At 41.0% G+C, this 22,772-nt stretch overlaps 2 protein-coding genes across 2 annotated transcripts; one reads left to right on the top strand and one right to left on the bottom strand.

Annotated features, from left to right (window-relative positions):
• Positions 1–783: 783 nt before the first annotated feature.
• dnajb12b (DnaJ heat shock protein family (Hsp40) member B12b) lies at positions 784–7,509 on the bottom strand. Its single transcript, XM_061755588.1, has 9 exons — positions 7,037–7,509; positions 5,760–5,937; positions 5,458–5,603; positions 4,359–4,526; positions 4,214–4,284; positions 3,367–3,476; positions 3,106–3,278; positions 2,399–2,554; positions 784–1,993 (listed from the first exon to the last, which is right to left on the bottom strand). Exons 1-8 carry the CDS (start codon positions 7,167–7,169, stop codon positions 2,433–2,435), a joined length of 1,101 nt encoding a protein of 366 aa, XP_061611572.1. The 5' UTR covers positions 7,170–7,509; the 3' UTR covers positions 784–1,993; positions 2,399–2,432.
• Positions 7,510–9,241: 1,732 nt separating this feature from the next.
• Positions 9,242–20,058, top strand: scd (stearoyl-CoA desaturase (delta-9-desaturase)). Its single transcript, XM_061756256.1, has 6 exons — positions 9,242–9,398; positions 9,609–9,916; positions 15,891–16,021; positions 16,098–16,303; positions 17,479–17,711; positions 18,562–20,058. Exons 2-6 carry the CDS (start codon positions 9,652–9,654, stop codon positions 18,759–18,761), a joined length of 1,035 nt encoding a protein of 344 aa, XP_061612240.1. The 5' UTR covers positions 9,242–9,398; positions 9,609–9,651; the 3' UTR covers positions 18,762–20,058.
• The last annotated feature ends 2,714 nt before the right edge of the window (positions 20,059–22,772 follow it).

Below are 22,772 nucleotides of genomic sequence, written 5' to 3'. Positions count from 1 at the left end.
TGTCTTGTCATATTAAAAAATAATAATTGACTTCATTTTAATGGGTGATTCACTGAAATAAAAGAGACAAATAAAAATTAAACCCCAGAAAAATGATTGGCGTACATTTGACTTTTAATGACAGAAATTCTAATAAATTCAAACATGTTTTTTTCAAAGCAATTCCTTTACAGCTCAATCAAAATATTTAATAAATAAAATATTAAATAAAACATAATTTTCTGTTTGTTTTTGCGTACTTCATAATAACATAAATCTATAAATACATTTATTTAGAAATACAGAAAATTGAACAAACTTTTTAGTCTGTTTACTCAATAAATGTATATATTCATTATATTATTATGAAGTAAAACCCCCAAATTATGGTAATGGTAAAAATATTAGATACGGCTCTTAATATGATGCAATGCAGTCATTAGCTTGCACAGGTGTCCCTCATGAAAATGGCCAATGAGCTTCACCCAAAGTATGGCCACCTGTCGCATGCATCTACAAAGTGGAAAAAAAGGGAAACTTTTGCATGAATTGGACAGGTTCTGCGATCTGAGACGGGAGGTTGTTAAAGTCTGCCCGGCGACACACACACTAAAAAAAAAAAAAGGAGGAAGGCCTTTTTGCGAACATGACACTGCACTTCCTGCCAAGCACATGCTGCACGTCGGCCCAGTAACGTGCACGTGCGGGGGCCACCATTCCCAGCTGCGGCCTTGAAAAAGTGCTGACCGGGCGCTTTGCTTTAAGTCTGTTTGTTCAGCTCCGAAACACAAAGCGGCCACGTCGTTGTTGAGCATTTCCACTTTTTATTGTACTTTTTTTCCCCCCCCGTATCGCACGTACAGTAAAAACATGGTTGCAACAGTTTCAAGTGTGATTGATAATAGTTTTTTTGTTTTTTCTCAACCGAAATAATACTTTAAAACATACTATAAACAAGGAAGTATTGTGTTTTTTTTTAATTACCTTCTTCTCAGCGACAGTAAATTTCTAAAGCGCTGAGTGAAAAGCTAGTTTGATGGGTTTTTTTTCTGTTTTACATTTTTTCATTTTCACAATAAACAGGTTGTTGATCCTCATTTCATCATTTAAGTAGACGCAACAGTATATTCCGTATATTTTCTCTGTGACAAGTTTGTCACCTAGCGTTAGCTTGTGCCTTTCCAGATAGGGAGTGCATTTATTATATTTGAGGATAGACTTGCATATTTTGCAAGTGACCGAGCTACTGGTCTCATTTTGTGGTGAAATGTTTCCAAACGTTGAGGCAAAGCTGCTGGTTTGCTACGAGAACCCACCACCTGTCGCTTTCAGCGAGGCAGCTCTGTTGTTAATGCCAGAAAAAAATCCTATGTGGTTTTTCGATTGGCAGTCATGACATGTAAATCATTGGCGTTTGTATGGGGAATTTGCACCCCCTTGTAGAATCGCCTTCTGCCGAACAGTTGCGAAAAGAGGTGTGTGCGTGCGGGTTGTTGGTGGTGGGGTGCCAAAGGGTGGGCTCGCACAGGGCCCCTTTCAAGCTAGGACCACCACTGGTTAAAGGGTAGGGTTAGGGGTTAGAGATAAATTAGGGGTTAATTTACAATTTTGACAATCTACGAGCCATTAAAAATCCCCCTGCAAGCCACGTGAGCGCATCATTCGAGGGGATCTGTGACTTTTGCACAGTACTGCGGACGAGACATCAACGATGGCGAATGTGAGGTTACGGACGAGGCGTGGTTGAGTTTTTCACATTGTTTCTGCATAGATTCAAAGGGTTACTTCAAAGGGGCAACTGAAGCCGAATGCCCAAACTTTTGCCCGTCGATTCGACACCAAAATCAAAAGAAGTCCGCTGCCGCAGGCTTATGAAATACAATTTGATGTCTTGTCGCTCATCCTCACCCATATCCCGTTGCTTCGTCACTCTAAACCAGTTTAGCAGGAGCCGCTTTGTCTTGCTGCATGTCGTCTTCGGGGGGTAAGCTTATCTATTTACAGGCAGGTCGGTCTAGAAGGGACCCAAACAAAGAATAAATCAATTATAAAAAGGTATTAATTATCACAATTTGTTTTCTTCTCATCCAGCATAAAACAATCATCGATCAAACAATCATCCAGTCGGCATGAATTACTCCTCTCGTTGTGACTTGGGTTTCTACAGTCTTTCCTTTCATACTTCCCTTCCTTCCTTCTCGTCTTCCTCCCATCCTTCTTTCTGTCCTTCCTTCCATACCTCCCTTCCTGTCTTCTTTCTGTCCTTCCATTCTCCCTTCAATCCTTCCTTTTGTTCATACCTACTTCCTTCCACCACTCCTTCCCTTCATACTTCCCTACCTCCCTTCTTTCCTTCCTTCCTTAAAATAAGTTAATTTAACAAGCGTATATTGTAAGTAAGCTGTCCATAGATACTTACAGTGCTCGCGATACAGGAGGGAGGCGACGCGACCTCAGCCGTGAAAGGAGGCGCTGATCTCGGACAGCTTGGCGCAGCTCGGCGTCCGAGCTCTCTGCGCCCGCTGGTACAGATCCGTGTCACCGAAATAGCGTGCTCGGTACAACATGCCTTCCTCTGCCCATGAGAGAATACAAACCAGTCAAGGGAAAATCGTTACAGTAGAATTGTGGAAAAAACAAGACAAGAGGAGAAGATCCCCACAGGATGCATGCGTCTTTTCACCATGCAAACCGATCTAAAATGTGTGAAAAGAAAAAAGAAATAAAGAGAATAATAATGAAACAACAACAAAGAATATAGAATTCCATTGTTTACTTATAGTCTTGCTATTGTCAAATGGAACCCTACTCAGACAAAGGAATCAAGAGTCTCGATTTAGCATGTTGAGGAAAGGTGACCAGCCATCTACGTATATGTGGAATTGATTTTTTTTCGTTCTGCTGATCTTTTTTCTAACGCAATATATTCTATGAGATTTAGCCACTGATTGATGGTAATCGCTTGGTTGTTTTTCCAGTTTAATAGAATTGTTTTCTTCGCGGTAGCTAACGTGCCAAGTAAAGCTATACATGCTAACAAATGACAATCCTCCTACTCCAAGAAAAATGACAATTATGAACCTGGTGGCTCAACCTGCTTCCAGGCCTATCGAGTTCACCACATACTTTGCTGTTTCTCCTTCCAGCAGTTGTTGCGCAGGTTGGAGATGTAATCATCCTCCACTGTCTGCTCCAAGCGCTTTATATTCCCGTCGCTGACGTCTTTGGAGAAGTGCTCAGCCACGTAGTACGCCACCTTCAGGTTCTCCGTCAGCCTCTTCTGCGTGTGTCCCGCCGACCTGACACGTGACAAAGTGTCAGGGAGCTACGCTGCGACGATTCTGGGAGTAACTATAGTGCTTTTGTTGTTGTTGTTTTTTAACTCACGGGCGATAGCTGAGGCTGTAGGCGGGGCTCTTGACCATGATTTGACTGAGGGCCGACACAATAACCAGAATGAGGATGGGTATAACCTGCACGAAGAGGGCGAGGCCCCCCTGAGGAAAATGAATCAAAGATTATCTCAGCAATGACTTTGAGGCAAAATGCATAATGTCGCTGTCCAATAAAAAGCATGAAACCCTAAAACATTCGGAGGTACAGAGGTACTTTGATTTAATTCGTTCCTTGACCGAGCGTAATTACGAAGCAAGAAGAGGCAGAGAAGATCCCCTACTAAGCTGTGAGTTAAAGTACCAGGTTTTTTTTTTAATAGATACTTCAGAGCTGCCAACCTATAAAAATTCATTTCCAGAACAATTCGTCTGAATTTCCATATTTTCAAACGTTTGTCAAGAACATTACCTTGTAACAGTCATAATCAGAATTATTAATAAATTATGGCTTCAATGTTTGTCCTTATAATGTTTTTATTACATCAACCTTGTAATGGCAGGCACAGTTGCAGCCTGAATCAAAGTAGCAGTATAAGAGATTTCGACATTCCATCATCCAAAATATCTGTGTCTACGGATTCATGCGCATTTTGCCACTTCTGTTTTCAACCCTGGTAACAAAAGTGCATTAAAGTCCATGAATCATATCTCAAACGTCAAAATTAAAAGTCAGCACTCTATTTTGCACCAAAAAAAAAACCCTACACTGCTTTAAACAGGGATTCACTGTAATTGTCTGATTTCTAAGAGGGAAAACAAACCCAGTAGGGCGTCACAGTAACATGACTCAATGACTCTCTCTGGTGGCTAAAGCGGCGAATGGCTGTGGGACAACTCACGTCTCGCGGTCGCTCTCTTCTTGGCGGTCTCTGGTGACGCATCCTCCCATTTGTGTGCGCTTGGTTACTGCCTAAATAACCAAACAAGTCGAATGAATAACCAACCAGTAGACGTCATTTGAACGCCGCTCGCGGTGAGACGCACTCGCCGGGGTTCCTCCTCCAAAGAACATGTTGAAAAGGTCCTCGGGGGAAATATCCGCATCAAAGTTTGCGTCCGCCTGTTGGGAAGGATGCCGCCGCTCCTCGCCGCACGCATCGTACTGTCGTCGTTTGTTGGCATTGCTCAGCACGCCGTACGCGTTCCCAATAGCTGCTCGTTGATAAAAAAAACGACATTTTAATCAGGTGATTCTACTCGTTCTGGCAGAGCAACATTCATAGAAAGCCATTTATTCAGTGTCCTTGATATTCAGCTTAAGGTCAAAGTCGTATTAAGCTCTTTGTCCTTACTAGTAAGATGATTCAGAAGTCAGCACACTAGTAGAATAGCTGTGTCTTACAAGCGACATTTTTCCACTAGTATTGCAACTTTTATCCCACTAGGACACAATTAAGCCTTTCTAATAAACTACTGTGATGCGGTAGTAACATGTATGTTTCTAAGGCCAACTAGTAGACACGGACTAGTCAGCTCCTGGACTCAAACTGCGCGCTAGTTGACAACTGCGTGCTATTGGTACTACTAGTGACATGACCATGTTGTTCTACTATTTTGTAGTATGCCAAAGTTGTCCTACTTGTGTGCAGAAATGTCATACAGTACTGAAAGGCAGCACAGTGCACCCCCGCCATTTGCGGAGGATAGGAAACGGGCCGAATAGCGAACACTCGCGGATAATTGCATTGGGAATTCTTTCGTTTGTTTGTTTGTTTAAACCGCCAATATTCTTGATCAGCATTTTGGGGATTGGTCGCCCTCCCAAAAAGAAAGAAAACAAAAAGAAAAATTAACAAAAACATGAAAAAAATGAAAAGAAAAAAAAACAGGGAGAAAAAGAAAAAAAATGGAAACAAATATTTGGGAATTGGTGAATCCGCGGGTGTTTTACCACAAGTATGTGGGGGTCCACTGTAGTGGTAAAAAAACGTTACTAGTAAGACATTCTACTAGTGCACCCGTGCGTTGAATTGCCTTACTAGTTAAGACCTAGAGCGTACTAGTACATGGACCTTAAGCTGGATATCAGCGATGATATCAAGAATATCAAATAAATGCTCAAACAGCTTTCAATGAAAGTTACCTTTAAACGCCTCCGTGGCACCGGGAGCGTGATTCTTATCCGGGTGGAATTTTAACGCCAGCTTGCGGTAAGATCTTTTGAGTTCGTCCTCAGACGCGTCCTTCTGCACGCCAAGGATCTCGTAGAAGTCTTTGCATTGCTTGATCCTGCACCAACAACAAAGGGATTCGGTTAGCGAAATGCTTGTTTCTTGTTTTTGTTTTTGTTTTGTATTATCATTTGAATCTATTTGTACAAATCCATTATATATATTTTTTATTTATCATTTTAGTATCTTATTCATTCTTAGATATATAAGATACCTTCGCACAGCATCCACCTGCTCTGCGGTGTAGGACTTTGAGGTATCTGCGGGTTTCTCTTCGGGTCTGCTACGGTCACTTTGGTTCTGTCGTAGTCGAGGTCCTGAGTCTCCATTCAAGTCCGCGTGTGCGCCTTGTCTGGGCGTGAAGCCATTCTTGGAGATGAGCTCCAGCAGCACTAAGGACACATAATAACAATGGCATCTGTTGACATTTGTTGTCCAATTTCCCACCAAATTTCTCCCCTGAAAATACTAGAAATGGACTACTTTTATTTTAGACAGGACTTTGGCACCATCTTGTGGTATCTAAGGGTGTTTCATAAAAATTACAAAAATAGAATCGTTCAGCGAATAATGGAGCGTAGGTTCTAAAAAAAAAGAAGACGAAAAAAGCCCGTGCAGAGAGAATAAATGCCTGTGAGCATTGTTGTATCTTCTTTTTGTATGCATTGCTGCTCAGTGTGTTAAAGTAACAGTTGCTTGAAGATTTAGAATTGCCGTGACACACATGCTAATTTCTGTTAGCCTGTCAAGGACATTTCTCATTATATGTTATCATGAAGCTAGCTAACTTTCACTAGATGAAATTATATGGTTTAGTTGAACATTTTGGTGTTTAAATATCCATCCATTTGAAGCCTATTCCAGCTGACTTTACACCCTGGACTGGTCGCCAGCCAATCACAGGGCACATATAGAAAAACAACCATTCACACCTATATGGACAATTTAGAGCTGGATTCACCAACCTATTTACCCAATATCAAAATACAACACTCAATTTTAATTTCACGCACGGGGAGAACATGCAAACTACACACAGGAAGGCCATAGCCCAGATTAGAACCTTTTAATATAAAATGTTGAATCATTTTGTATGTCTCACATTTACAGTTAACTATAACTTGGGGTGACAAATAAACAACTTGAAGCGAGCACACTTTACCTCTTATTTGGAGATCTGCGAGCAAGAAAGACGACTTTATTTAGAAGATTATTTTATGCACTTTCCCACTGAATTGTTCCAAATGGCCTATTGTTCAAGCACTATAATTGATACATGAATTATTTTATTTTTTTAATACTGTATTCGTGTGTTGAAGGTGTTCCATTGCTTGCGATGTTGTTCTTAGCCACTTTAGCTTTGCAATTCACCATTCCAAAGCACCCACACCCCCACCCCCATACTGTACATCAACATCATACTGCATGTGCACACACACATCCTTGCAAAAAAGCAGGTGATGCGTTCAAATGCTGGCAGGCTGGACTCACCCCTCGCCTTCTCGGTAGGGAAGAGCCTCTGGGCCTTCTCCAGGAACCTCTTCGCCTTGTCCGGTTGCTCGCTGCCCAGCGCCGCGGCGGCGATGTCGATGCACCGTTCCGCCTCATCCCGGTTCACCTCCATGGTGGTGGACCTCGGTGGGTTAGCCGCGGCAGGACCGGAAGTCGAGAAAGACCTGACGCAACGTCATACGGATGCTGACGCCGGCAAACGCAGTGGAGTGGACGTCTTCTGCTTGTTTTTTTTTTTTTTTTGAACCACCCTTCTAATAGTATCAAGCTGGAGCTTGCAATGCAACCGTTAGAGAGGAATCACTGATGGTGTGGTTGAGTAAGTCGTCCACTAGAGGGAGACAAATCACTCCTTCACAAAATGTAGGTCAAAGACTACTACGTCACACTCACAGTATAACGAATAAAATATTCTTTTTTTTCCCCCGAAAATATTTATTAATTCTTGTAATATTACGAATTTAATTTAAAAAAAAAAAAAAAAGGATATTACTTTATTCTCAAGAATGTACAACTTTAAGTTCGCAGTGTAATTTTTCGCACTACTTCATACTTTTTCTGTTGAGGTCTAATATTTTTATTTTGGTCATTTTCTTTAATTTTATTGTGTAAAATTGTGTATATTATTGTTTGTGTTGTTATTAAAATGGATTAGATTTTTAAATTTATGAATTACATATTTGAGTCTATCGTCTACTATTTACACTATTCAAAAACGTAAAATGGCACTATAACCTTAACAGTATTTTGACCTCTAAACCTTTGAATGCGCGTTCAACTGTACATAGATCCAATACTTTTTGCACAACTTGATGTTCTCCAACAAGGAACTGAAACGCAAAATTCACAAAAGGCACTTGATCCAATAAATGTCCCGATTCAATTAGAATTGGCATTTAAACAGTCCTCTTCAATGTGCTGTTGACATTTTGGCATCAAGAGACGAAGACGACACCTAACAATGGATCAACAATATCTCATGATTGCAAGGGTTTAAACAGAATGTTCTTAGGGGGAAGTGTTTGCCAACCTTTATTGAGCCAGTGAAGGGACATATTCTACATTAGAAAAAAATCACCAAATAAATATGTCACAGAAGGTCAATTCAGAGGTTAACTGTACATTCTGATAGCTAGTGGAATAGCATTTAATTGTTATGCTTTTCACGATACGTTGCTGGCATAGATGAACAAAGATACATAAAGGATTTTTGGACCTGAAGTGGAATTGGATCCTTTACCGCAGCACACCTGATGTCTCATAGCACAATAATGTGCCACGGCACACTGCTCGAGATACAGAGAGACAGTGAGACTGGAAGCGTCACAGAAAGGCAGAGAAGTTGACATCCGTGAAAATGTATTAGTCCATTCATGGATCGAACACCTGTTGTGAATTTTGCAGTTCAGCTCCTTGTCAGAGAACAGAAAGATATGCAAAAAGTACTGGAACACTGAACAGTTGGACATGTGCATTCAAAACTTTAGAGAAGGTCAAACGAAGTTCGCCTGTAAAAGTTGAAGTGCATTTTAGGTTTATCCTGAAATTTCGTCCGAAAGCCCAATACCCATTAGTTTTGTGAATAGTGTAAATATCAAATTAAATAAATATATGTATTAAAAAACAACACATAATAAATAACAAATACAAATGTCATGGCATTGTCAGAAGATCCATCCAATTTCGATAGCGGCTGTCCTCATTATGATTAATCAATCATACAATTAAATAAATAACAACAATGTAAAATAAAAATAGATGCAATAAAACAAAATATAAAACAACAATTAATACAAATATTATAAAATAACAATAACAATTATAAAAAATTTGTACAATTTATTTTTAATTATTTAACACAAAATTTCATTTCAAATCTGATTGGATGGTGCAGGTATACCTAACTTGTACGTCTTTGCGCGACCGTGTCACTTGACGTTTACGTACTGTTGGAGCCGTCCCTAATTTAAATGCACTTTTTACATTCATATCCAACTCCGTTGCATGTGACATCATCTCTTTTAATCCTACGGGTGAGTCGTGGTGTGGGGTTTAGGTGGGGGTGTTGAGGGGGGGGCTGACTAGCTTCATCGCACATCTGGAAGGAGAGCGAAGAAGAGGTGGAGAACAGCAGATGGCCCAGCAGCCAATGGGAGAGCGGCGAGTGGGCGGGAGCTGCGCGCCGATTGGCCGGCGAGCCGCAGCGGCACCTCGCGCTTCCCCATCCCTTTTAGTTTTGATGCGACACACTTCTTCTTCTTTCCTGTCTTTTATTTTGTGTTTGAAACAACGCGAACGGCTGGCTACCACATCTTCAAAGGCCTCTGTACTACCGCGTTCGGTAAGTTGTTGCAAGTTGTCTTCTGTTGCCATTTTCAAGAAGCCTGTCACATAGACGTTACGCAACGCTTGCGAGTGGCCCGAGCATCACCGTATCTGTCGATTCCTTTTCCTCCATTGGACTAGCAACCGTTCTAACTATTGTCTTCATTTTATTTGTATTTGTTTCGTTTTTTGTTTTTGTTTTGTTATTTTTGTAACCGGGGTGCAGAAGAGCATTTATCCAGCTAGCCAGCCAGCCAGCCAGTAGCGCGATGGCGGAGGCGGAGCAGCAAAAACAGAAACAGCAGCAGCAGCAGCAACAACAACAACAGCAGCGGCCCGCATCCAGCAACGACTCTCCGATGGAGGCCTCCTGCAGGGAAGACGTGTTCGACCACACGTACGAGGAGAAGCAAGGCCCCAAGCCGCCGAGGATCGTCGTGTGGAGGAACGTCATCCTCATGACCCTGTTGCATATAGGTGCCGTGTACGGCGTGCTCCTCGTCCCCAGCGCCTCGCTCCCCACGCTGCTCTGGTGTAAGTTCCTGTGCTGCCATATAGGGCCTCTTGTTTCACCATCATGTTTGAGAGGGCATTACATTTGGTGAAATGGCAGACGGGGATGATTTGAGACCTGCCTTCCATAAAAAGCAAGTCCAATGTCACAATATGCATTGAAATGTAACGTGTGAGGGGCATAGTCTGGATGTTTTGTAGTGCAGCGAGACCTCAAAGGGTGGATGCTGGTCCCATTTCTTGGGAGTTTCAATCCATTTGGGAAATAGTGCAATTTGAAATTAGGAATTAAAAAGTAGACTTTACACCGATTTTATCGGGCTGATCGGTATCGGCCGATATTTAGCATTTTATGCTGATCGGCTTTAATTTCAGAATTCGCCGTTGATGGGCTCCGCAAAATACTTTTACTCCGTGTCGCCATCGTGCACAGTATATTTGAATCCAAAAGCTAGTTTCTTTTTAGCCTTGTCGCGCGTCTGTTGACGTAGTATTGGAAATATCTGACGGCCAATAAAGTTATTAAAAAAAAACAAAAAAAAAAAACACTTTTCGGCAGTGTGGAACAGACAACACGTAATGCCCGATCAGACAAATTTGCTCTTTCACGATTGCACTATGTCAGACTACTGCAATAAAATAAAACCACCGCATCCCGTTTTTTCCGATCACTGGGCTTCATCGTGTCAACACAAACGTATACACTCGTTATCATGGCGACGACAACAATAATGGATCGTGCCGTGTGTTTGTAAGAACAAAAGGGGGGAAAACGTGTGTTGGTGGTTACCGGTGCTCAGGTCAGGAGAGGACGTTCGTTTAAGGCTTGCTTGAGGCATCGTCACGTACTTTGAATACGATATGGCTCGCAAGCAGGCAACAAAACGTTATGTAGCCTAGCAAGCTACTGCTAGCACAAACGGTTGGACGTAAATATGCTGCCGTTCTGTCGAATCATGCTCTAAAGGTTTGGTGTGGTTGAAGTAATTTAATTAAAAATAAAGTAATTTAATTACAGTAAGTTAGCACCCATTATTTCTGTCATGTAATGTTGGTTTGACCAGACTGATTAGAAAACACGATCTGACTAGAGCAGTAATTTCCAACTTTTATGGAGCCAAGGAACATATTTTACAATTGAAAAATCTCACGGAACACCAACAAACAAAAATGTCACAAAAAGTGGATACATTAATTAATGTATGTACTTTCTGCCATCTAATAGAAGACCATTTATCATTTGTTCTGTCTGTCACTGTGCCTCACTGGCATAAATAGAGGGAAAAAAAGATACATTTATTTTAAATATAATTTTTTGAGCAATTAAGTACACAAGTATATACAGTAAATCAACAGGTCATTTAAATAAGACACATTCCTCCGTCTTGTGATCGGTTATCATTTTTTTCAACTCGCCGATCGGTGATCGGCCCCAAAAATCCCGATCGTGTAAAGCCTATTCAAAAGCCGTGGCCCTCATTAAAACTCATTCCCTGCCATTGACGGACTTAGAATCCAAATATCCACGTTAATTGGGAGGGCTTGAAACAGTCTCGACTTTGATGTCAAACTAGGAGGGTATCATTATAATCACGACATCCGTAGGAAATAATGGAAATTCTGAATTATTATGTTCCAAGGTTGAACTCCTTTGTAAAGTATTGTCAACGGTCGTATGAGTGTAAGAGTATGTTAAACCACTCCTTAAACACTCAATCAAAGTCGTCCAAAGGAAATATTGGAAACTTGGAATCAGGGATAGACCAATTTGGCATTTTGATGCATATCGGCATTATAATGAAATATTGGAAAACTTTATAGTAGAAAACGCTAGGGAGCTATTTATTTGTGAAGTTTTCATTTAACTTTATCAGAATCCTCTTTATTTGCCAAGTATGTCCAAAAAACACTCCGGTAGTTGGAGCCGCTCTAGTACGACAACAGACAGTCAATTGACAGGGAACACACTGAGACATAAAGACATTGAGAAAAACAGTCACTGAGCAATAAAGGGCTAATAGTTATCTGGTAATGCCGGTACATTTTTTTTTTTGACAATTGTGCAAAAAGATGCAGAGTCCTCTAGCACTTAGAGCAGTTTGAATGACTAATCTCGCAATAGTCCGGTGTAAGGACCATTGTGCAAAGGGCGCAGAGACTTCAAGGAGTGTATGCAGTTTAAAGTGACGAGTAGTGCGATAATCTGGGACAATGTTGATTGTGGAAATGTTGCAGATACTCCTCAATCAGTGTGGCATGAGTGGCCAGTATTGGTCAACAACAGATATGCAAATAGTGCAGCGTGGCGAGACTACTGCAGTGAGTGCACGAGTAGTATATCATTGGCCCGACAGAAATGTGACAACAAACTCAGACAACAAATTGGCAGGATGTTGCAATGGAATAAGTTAGCTGTTTAAGAAGTTGATTGCACGAGGGAAGAAGCTGTTGGAATGTCTGCTAGTTCTAGTTTGGATTGATCGGTAGCGCCTACCTGAGGGAAGGAGCCGGAAGAGCCGGTGACCGGGATGCGGAGGGTCCGAGAGGATTTTGCACGCTCTTGTCTTAGTTCTGGCAGCGTGCAAGTCCTCAAGGGTGGGTAGGGGGTTACTGACAATCCTTTCAGCAGTTTTGATTGTTCGTTGCAGTCGGAGTTTGTCCTTTTTTGGTAGCAGCATCAAACCAGACTGTGATGGAAGAACACAGGACTGATTCTATGACCGCTGTGTAGAACTGCCTCAGCATCCCCTGTGGCAGGCCGTGCTTCCTCAGAAGCCGCAGGAAGTACATCCTCTGCTGGGCCTTTTTGAGGACAGAGTTGATGTTGATCGCCCACTGCAGGTCATGAAGCCAATAGATTCCGTTTTACTCCAAATAGCGGTCATCGGCCTCCTTGGCTACTAATAATCGGTATCAGTAACAGCCCTGAAAAAAACTGTCTCTAGAATTAATATGTTTGGGGTCAAACAGTGGTCTTCGTAAAGCATTCTCAACGGTGGTAAGCGTTTAAAAGTAAGTCAAAACACTCTTTAAACTTCAATAGCAAATGGGAGGAAATCAAAGTTGCTTCATCCATCGGGGAAATATGGAAACTTGCAATAATCTTTTCCGCACTTCGAACTGTAGCCTTCATAAAGCATTCTCAACGGTTGTACAATTATTAAAAGTACCGTAAGCTAAAGCATTTTCTCAATTTTTAACGTCAAACGAGGCAGTCGTAATAAAAAGTTGCGTTGCACAATGGAAACAATGGAACTTGGAATGAATGCATTCTAGTAATAGAAGTGTAAGGTTAAGTTAAAACGCTCTTTAAAAACTTCCATAAAAGGGAGTGAGACGTCCTAGTTTGCATCGTAACATACTATTTCAGGCATTGTTTGAATGCTATGCAGTACTGTGGGATCTTGAGAGGTCAATGCTGGTCCCAATTTTTTTGTTTCAATCCATTTTTCCCACAGGAAATAGTGGAACTTGGAATTACTCTATTCCTGTGTTCATCCTAAAACATTTCCGTCGTAAAAATAAAACAGTCTCTTGACCTTGACGGCAAACGAGGAGGGCGTAATTAAAGTTTGCGTCATCTATAGGAAATAATCTAAATTTGGAATTAATCTGGGCGGGGGTCAACCTGTGGTAATAAAGAATTCTACTGTATGTGTAAAAAGTAAAAACAAAGCTAATCGGCGTTAATTTTTAACATTGTAAAAACAAAGCTAATCAGTGTTAAATTGTGTAACATTAAAACAGTCTTTAAATAATTATCCATCCATTTTCTGAGCCGCTTCTCCTCACTAGGGTCGCGGGCGTGCTTGAGCCTATCCCAGCTGTCATCGGGCAGGAGGCGGGGTACACCCTGAACTGGTTGCCAGCCAATCGCAGGGCACATAGGAACAAACAACAATTCGCACTCACAGTCATGCCTACGGGCAATTTAGAGTCTCCAATTAATGCATGTTTTTGGAATGTGGGAGGAAACCGGAGTGCCCGGAGAAAACCCACGCAGGCACGGGGAGAACATGCAAACTCCACACAGGCGGGGCCGGGGATTGAACCCGGGTCCTCAGAACTGTGAGGCTGACGCTCTAACCAGTCGTCCACCGTGCCATTTAAATAATTAATTTTTATCTAATAAATAATCTTTAGATAATGTGGATTTATCTGTTCCGGGATCAAACTTTGGCCATTGTAAAGCATTCTCATTTGTCATACAAATGTATGTTGTAGTAAAAGTAAGTTAAAGCACTCACTCTACTTTGAAGTGAAATGGGGAAGGCGTAATAAAAGCGATGCTTAGAGGAAATGCAGGGAACTTGGAATGAATCTGCTCTGCGGCCAAAGTGTTCGAAATGGTTATACTGTGGCTATCATAAAACATAATTAACGGTCGTTTCAAAGTCAGTTAAGGCACTCTTTCGACTTCAGTGACAAATGAAGTTGTAATTAAAAAAAGAAAAAAAAAGAGAATCCTTGCTGTGATGAGGTCCGCTGGAGTCCGGCACGATTTTGTGGCAATTCAAGTTTTTGAACAACTTTTGAGGCTTTTTAAAATTCTTTTCTCCCCCCAGCAACCCCTCGATAGTGTGAGGTGCAATATGACATCATCCTTCCACTGGCCTCTTTGATGCTTTTTTCATGTTGGCTGGGAAATATCGTACTGTACTTGGGAGCTTGTGAGGTCTACTATGACTTCTAGTCAAACAGGAAAACAGGGAGCAAATGTTGTCTTTAAACCCAAAACGCACAGAAAATATTTGTATTGCTTTTCGGACCTGGTATTCCGGCAAAGGTTAAATCGAGGCACCTGGACTCTTCTTGTTTGTTGAATTTGTTTTTTTTTCTTGTTTTCTGAAAATATTTAAAAATAACCAAGGCTATTATGCAATTAGGCCAACAATTTTAAGTGTTCAACAATGTTAAGATCATAAAATGAGCTGTTAAACAGTACTGGCTTGATTAAAGAATAACACAGCACCCTCTTTAGCTTTCTGTGTTTTGTCATGTAGAGATGGGAATGTGCCAAATATTTGTGGCTCTGCAGCACATACCTCGGGTCAAAAATGTCCAACATTAATAAATCACTGCTTTTAGAATGTAGAAATGCCACCAGGCTCCTTTCTTGTCCTACAAAAAGAAATGTGAAAATTGTTGCGCTTATGTTGTCTGTTTCTTAGCGGGAATTAGTAGCAAGTCGGGTTTTTGAAAAATAGTCTGTAGAGGTGTTGGAAAAAGTCACTGTATTGGTCACACTGACTTTTTTTTTTCTGTTAGCAGCCATGTTGTTAGTGAAAGCAATGCATGTCGGTAGGGATGTGCTTTGAAGTACAGAATGTGGGGGAAGAAAAAAAAAGAAAAAAATGGATGAATCGCCCAGCCCAGACTTGAAAAAAAGTCCCCACACACGTTGTGTAAGCTGCGTGTGAATAGCGAATTAACGAATGTGATGCGGTCGGTCAGTGATCATGTGCTACTCTATGACTCAGGTCACACTACTGTGTAACATAACATGCCTCGACTCGCCGCTTATTCAGTTGCAATGTGAAACAAGGTTGTGCCTCGAAATAAAGAAGAATACACTGAACTCTGGCTATTTGCGGGCCTGCCGTGAATAGCAAAAATCTGCAAATAATAGACACCCCTCTAAAAGTTTTTTTAAATTTTTTTTTTTAGAATTGCCTATACAGTATCGATAATTGAATAGAGAAGGTGAAGGTTTACTGTACAGCGGTCCCATGCGATGATATGATTCATTGTTCATGCACCGTTAGTTCCTCTTCTATATTGTTTTTTTAAAGCAATCTTTTTTTCTGTGTTCTGACAGTATACTTAGGGTAATGCTCTCGCTTGTGGGGAAAGGAGAGCCACAGTTGCCGAGGAAGTTTTTTTTAATTTGGTCCCATATGATTGCAGATGGAATGAAACATTGAATGTACAGTATTAGGCTTTTGGAGAGCTTTTTGGACTAATGTGTGTTTGTGTGCGTTTTGTGTCTCTGCAGCCATGCTTTGCTTTTTGATAAGTGCTTTAGGAGTGACAGCAGGCGCTCACCGCCTGTGGAGTCACAGGTCCTACAAGGCCTCTCTACCTTTAAGGATCTTCCTGGCTCTGGCCAACTCCATGTCCTTTCAGGTACCCCAACAAACTCTCCGTCCATCTTTCTATCAGGCTTTGTCTGTACATTATTGAGTCTTTTCCCACCCGGCAGAACGACATCTACGAGTGGGCCCGCGACCACAGGGTCCACCACAAGTACTCTGAGACGGACGCGGACCCGCACAACGCCGTGCGCGGCTTCTTCTTCGCCCACATCGGCTGGCTGCTGGTGCGCAAACACCCCGACGTGATCGAGAAGGGATGCAAGCTGGAGCTCCACGACCTGCTGGCCGACAAGGTGGTCATGTTTCAGAGGAAGTGAGTAGGCCACCACGAAAAACTGTTGGCTTTTGTGGGCCTTATTGAATTGGCCAAGGAAGCATGTCGTGGCAGGACTACATGATTTCTTATGGCCGATTGTCTAAGAACAACAATTTAATAATTTTATGTGATGATCATAATACATCATTTATGACAGCATTTGTGCCCTTTTTAATGTTGTTGTTTGAAAAGTAGTTGTTAAAGTAGTGGTTAATTACATATATTTTTTCAAAAGTGCTTGCACTTCAGAGAAACCGCTTCAAAGTGCTTTAAACTTAATATTTTTAATTTTTTTTTTGCAAAGTGGTCAAATTCTTTGTATTTATAGATTTGTATTTTATTTTTTTATATTTTTCTGTAGTATTTTAACACGCTCTAACAAAGGGTTCAGCAGTGTTGAAACTGTCTGGATGTTATTTTTTAAATATGTGAAATGTGCTTTCATTTTGGACAAGCGATTTCTTTTTTTTTTTTTTTTTTTTAGTTTTTTTTGTTTGTATATTCACATACAAAATGTACTTGACATTTTTTTTAGATAAGGTGCTTGAAATACAAAGAAATATTGACTACTAAGGTCAATTAATTGAAAATTTTCAAGTTTGGCTAGTGGGCTAATTCATTTTTAAAAACATTTTTTGGGGGGGCATTTTCATCTGTTTAAAAGTGATTGATTTTTATGGGAGACAAAGTGTTTTAAAGAGGTTGGAACATTAACTACTCATTTAGGTCAGTGAATTATTTTCAAGGTTGGAAAAACAATTGAAAATAAATTACTTTAAAGTTCACACATTTTAATTCTACTAGTTAACTTTAACATAATGTTAACTAAGTGTGAAAAGTGACGTGTTTTTTTTTGTTGTAAAAATGTGTCTATTGATAGTAGTTTTAATCAAACTTTAGATAAACATTTAACTTTAGATAATATGGTTTTGCTCATCTTTTTTAATCCTCCAATATAAAACAATCATTTCGACTATGGATTAATATGTGTAGATTAACCACATCTGTGAGGTGCATTAACAGTATAAATAAAGACGAGGCTACATGCTACCAGTCTGGCTTTACATGGTAATCCAAGCATGCTGCCATTGACCCAAAACGACAACAGCAATTTCCTCCCTCCCACAAAAATAATCTATGTATATTTACTGCATTCTCTTTCCTCCTAACAGGCACTATAAGATGTCTGTGCTGCTCTTTTGCTTCTTCATGCCCATGTTGGTGCCTTGGTACTTTTGGGGCGAGTCACTGTGGGTTGCCTACTTCGTGCCGGCGCTGCTGCGCTACACGTTGGTGCTCAACGCCACCTGGCTTGTCAACAGCGCTGCGCATATGTGGGGAAACCGGCCGTACGACCAGACCATCAACCCCCGAGAGAACAAGTTTGTCACATTCAGCGCCATAGGTAAGACACAATACAAACATGTGTTGTAGCTATCAGTAGCTAATTGTTTTAACACCCAAAGGGTGTTCACACTGTTATTCTGCACCCAAGTTCGGTAGTTTTCGTATTATTCCGCCATCGATTTTAACCAAGGGGGGTCTGGTGCAGTGTGAGCTGGGCGGGTTGGCTGATCCCCGGCTACAGAAGCTGGCTATTGGGATGTGGAACATCAATTCTTTGGCAGAGAAGGAGCCTGGTGTGACAGCCGGGGTCAGTGCCTCTGGATTGTCAGACCAAAGTGGTCTTCCAAGCCCAGATTTAAGAGGCGCAGTGTGGTTTTGGTCCCGGCCGCGAAACAGTGGACCATCTCTACACCCTCAGCACCCTAGCTTTGTGGACTTTGAGAAGGCATCGGGGAGTCATGTGACATTTAGGCCAATCGGCCGCTGTACATCTCTGGTCACGCATAGTCGGCAGTAAGTCACATTTGTTTCTGGTGAGGGTTGGATTCTCCCAAAGCTGCCCTTTGTCTGATTCTGTTCACGAGGAGGAGGCCCGAGACAAGACCCAAAACACCCTGGAGAGATTATGCTTCTCCCGGTTGGTCTGGGAACTCCTTGCGATCCCCCCGGAAGAGCACGAAATTTTTTTTTAAATTTAAGATTACCCATGAAAGTCTCAAATATTTTATCTTGGTCATCCTCCAATTTGGTTTACATTTAATTGGAACCATTTGAGGCGTCGCGGTGGTGGGATATTTCCGATTTCCTAGCAGTCTTGAAGCTAGCTCACTTTAAAGTACTGTAACAAATCACACTCCAGGAATTGTCTTCAGTGTTCTCACAAAGTGTCCCAATTTGTCATGGTCCAGGCGAAGGATTCCACAACTACCACCACACATTCCCGTACGACTACGCCACCAGCGAGTTCGGCTGCAAGTTCAACCTGACCACCTGCTTCATCGACTTCATGTGCTTCCTGGGCCTCGCCAAGGACTGCAAGCGAGTGTCCCATGAGATGGTGCTGGCGCGAGCGCAGCGCACGGGTGACTGCAGCTACCGCAGTGGCTAAAATAAAAATGAGGGCCCAGACCTCGCCGAGCTTGAAACGGAAAATAAAAACCTCCACGAGTCCTTTTTTTGACGTCGTTTCATCTCTTCATCCTCCAAGTGGAGTCTAAGTCGGCTTCACGGGGGGCCGTGACCACATTTTTGCTTCTTTTTGTGGTTTTTCTTAGCTGTGACTAAAATTTGTGAAGCAGAGTTTGAAAAAAACTAAACACGTTTTAGCTAAGCTCTCAGCCTTCTAACATTCAGTTGGGCTTAGGTCTTTGGCGAAAGTGTTTTGGATTTGAAGTGAATTCATTTGAAAAAAAATCATTCTTTGCTGTGTATTCAAAGGTCGCTCATGTAGCCACTTGTTTATATTATACTAGTTAATAATCCCATGAGAAAGGACGTTAGCGTCGTTTAGTTAAAAAAAACGACATCCCGAACATTTGACCTGATCGGTCGTCTCGTGACAACTAAACCAAATGCATAGAAAATGGTTCCTTTTGTCGTGAAAATGAACGATAAAGCCGTTTATCTAGTGCCAATTTTTTTCTCATTTAGTGCGCTTTGTGGACGTTTTTGGATATTCTTATGGTGTCCGTGGCTTCGCTTCCTCTCGCGCGACATTTTATGCAACATCTCCACCGGTCGATGTAGCAGCCGGGTCATGTGACCATGCGCTCATCCATGCATGATGAGGATGACGATACACCGTACATGTTGTCGGCGAGCGACGTAAACCTCAACCCCCGTTCGAGTGTCGGGTTTTACAGAATGCCTCTGTGATCTTATTTATATATTTATTGTTGCGTTCTTTTTGGTACCGGCTAAAATAGCGTAGCTCCGATCAGAACCGCTAGCCTTCGAAACCTGTTTGATAACTTCTATCTGGAATTGGAGCACCTGAGTTCGTTCCCCCCTAACCCTTCAAGAAGTCAGGAAACTACCAAATGCCTTATGACTTGCATCCATTCCTGATGGTCAACAGTTCTGTCCCGACAAATACTCAATAAATAAAATGAAACTGAGGTCCATGTTTACCGAGGCATAGTTGGTCTTGAAATTAAACGTAGCACTTAACACTGGGGTGGGGGGAGGGGGAGCCAAGATGTTTATTATATCAAATGCTTACGTACAAAATTAAGCCCCACACCTTTCTCCCAACGAATGTGCCAACTCGTTAGCCACGCCACACAACCAGTTCCCTGAATTATCGTCGCTACTAAAGTGACAAGAAGGATCGCGAAAAGGTTGGAAGTCTTGAATTGTTATGTCAAACTGCTCAGTTCGGAAATAAAAGTTCACAATATTTTCAATACATGTGTCATTCTTATTTGTTCGTGTGTCCATTAGGAATTTTGGGAACATTTATTATTAAATGTCTAAAAAAACTGATGCTATTTGTTAGCCTGTTTATGGCGTTTCCCATTGGCATTGAAACTAGTGGACTTTAAACCAAAGATATGTGTTTTTTTGCGTTATGCTTAGTTTGCCCATAAACTTTAACTGGGAGGTTCAATAAACAGCTTGAAACCTCATTTTTGAAGAATTGATCTCTATCTGCCAAACTGGCTTGAGTTGAGTTCACTGCCACCATACAAGCACGTCTTTTGTTTTGCTCCCAAGTAAAAAAAAAAAACGATTGAAGCATGGCTCGTATCTTTAAAAAGCCATGCAACTGTAAAAATAGTACACAAAGAAAAGCGTGTGAATTGTATACTTTTTTCTTTAAAAAAAAAAAAAACAGGAAAAATCGTTGCTGTCCGATGAAATGGGAAATATTCTGAATGGAAAAGTCTCAAGAATGAGATGCGTGTAATTAAACTTTTATCCTTTTAACCGAAAAAACGTTGTTCCCGCTGTCCAATGACAAGCTTTTTCGTTTTTACCTGAAAAACAAACGTATGTAAAAACTCACACGATTTGAAGACATAAACATCAGTTTTCATTGGACAACAATGTTATCGTACAGTCCCCCATTTGACAACAATGTTATTGTACAGTCCCCTCCAAAAGTATTGGAACGGCAAGGTCAATTCCTTTATTTTTATTGTATACTTAAGACATTTGGGTTTCAGATCAAAAGATGAATATGAGACAGTTCAGAATTCCAACTTTTATTTCATGGTATTTACATCTAGATGTGTTAAACAACTCAGGACAGAGCACCTATTGTTTAAAGCCACACACTTATCAAGTGAGCAAAAGTATTGGAACAGACATTATCAAATTAACATAAAGAGAATAACATTTCATATTTTGTGGCATAACCCTTACTTGCAATAACTGCATCCAGCCTGCGACCCATTGACTTCACCAGACTGATGCATTCTTCATTTGAAATGCTTTTCCAGGCCTTTACTGCAGCCTCTTTCAGTTCTTGTTTGTTGTTTCTGGGGTTTTTTCCCTTCAGTCTCCTCTCCAGGAGGTAAAATGCATGCTCTATTGGGTTAAGGTCAGGTGATTGACTTGGCCAGTCTAAGACCTTCCACTTTCCCCCCCTGATGAAGTCCTTTGTTGTGTTGGCAATGTGTTTTGAGTCATTGTCTTGTTGCATGATTAAGCTTCTCCCAATTAGTTTGGATGCATTTTTCTGTAAATTACCAGACAAAATGGTTTTGTAGACCTCAGAATTAATTCAGCTGCTGCTGAGTTACATCATCAAAAAAGACTAGTGAGCCCATTCCAGAAGCAGCCATGCAAACCCAAGCCATGACATCACCTCCAACTTGCGTCACAGATGAGCTTGTGTGTTTTGGATCATGAGCGGATCCTTTTTGTCTCCATACTTTTTTCTTTCCATCACTTTGGTAGAGGTTAATCTTGGTCTCATTAGTCCATAAAACTTTGTTCCTATACATTTGTGGCTCGTCTCCCTACTTCTATGCTAAATCCAATCTGGTCTTTTCGATTCTTTTGGCTGACGAGTGGTTTGCATCTTGTGGCACGGCCTGTATATTTCTTCTCTCAAAATCGTCCTCAAACAGTGGATTGTGATACCTTCGCCCTTGCCCTATGGAGGTTGGCTGTGATGTCACTGACTGTTGTCTTTGGGTATTTTTAGACCAGTAGTTTCTTTCTTTTTCAGGACATTCCAAAGTGTTGTATTGGGTATGCCCAATGTTTGTGCAATAAGACTGATCGATATTCCCTCTTCTCTCAACTTCAAAATGGTTTGCTCTTCTCCCATAGACAGGTCTCTGGTCTTCATGTTTGCTTAACAGCAAATGCAGTTTTCACAGGTGAAACCCAAAGCCAAAAAAAAAAAAGAACTAATGTTGAAGCAATCAATCTAAAAGGCAACACCTGAGCAACTAAAAAACATTCATCAGTCACATATTCCAATACCTTTGCTCACTTGAAAGGTGGGCGGTTCAAACAAAAGCTTGAGTTAATACATCTAGATGTAAATACCATTAAAAAAAGATGGAATTCTGAACTTTTGTCTCATATTCATCTTTTGATCTGAAACCCAAATGTCTTCAATATACAACAAAAACAAAGGAATTGACCTAGCTGTTCCAATACTTTTGGAGGGTACTGTATATGGCTGAGATTATTTTTTGCACTGCTGTTATTTAGTGGTGGTTTCCAGTTTTTTTTTTAATACAGCATACATTCCTATGTAATATTATATCATTTGATGTAAATATTTGAGTAAAAAAAATACCTGGAAGTATTTAGTGAAGTTTACATACTGGTATATCCTGACTGTTTAAAGGTACCGTTATTGGCGTTAACCTGTCAGCGAAGGAAGTCTTAAGAATGGCACTGATGGTTTTACACAGGACAGAGAGGAATGTGAGGGAGGCCTACGTGCTTACAGGAGGGCACACATTATTACATTATTGCATAAGCCATGATAAATGGATGAATAAAGTCCTTGTATAATATTTTTATCAGGCTAGGGGTAGCCGAACTTGTGATCAAGGACCATGTATTGATTTTTAAAAAAGAACAGATGGGCCAAATCATTTGTGCAATTCGGACAACAGAATACAGAAGCAATTTTCAGGAAAAACAATGCCGT

Source organism: Phyllopteryx taeniolatus, chromosome 19 (assembly GCF_024500385.1).
Source record: "Phyllopteryx taeniolatus isolate TA_2022b chromosome 19, UOR_Ptae_1.2, whole genome shotgun sequence".
Taxonomy (NCBI): domain Eukaryota; kingdom Metazoa; phylum Chordata; class Actinopteri; order Syngnathiformes; family Syngnathidae; genus Phyllopteryx; species Phyllopteryx taeniolatus.
Note: the sequence above shows the minus strand (reverse complement) of the source record. Positions and strands in the feature narration are given on the sequence as shown.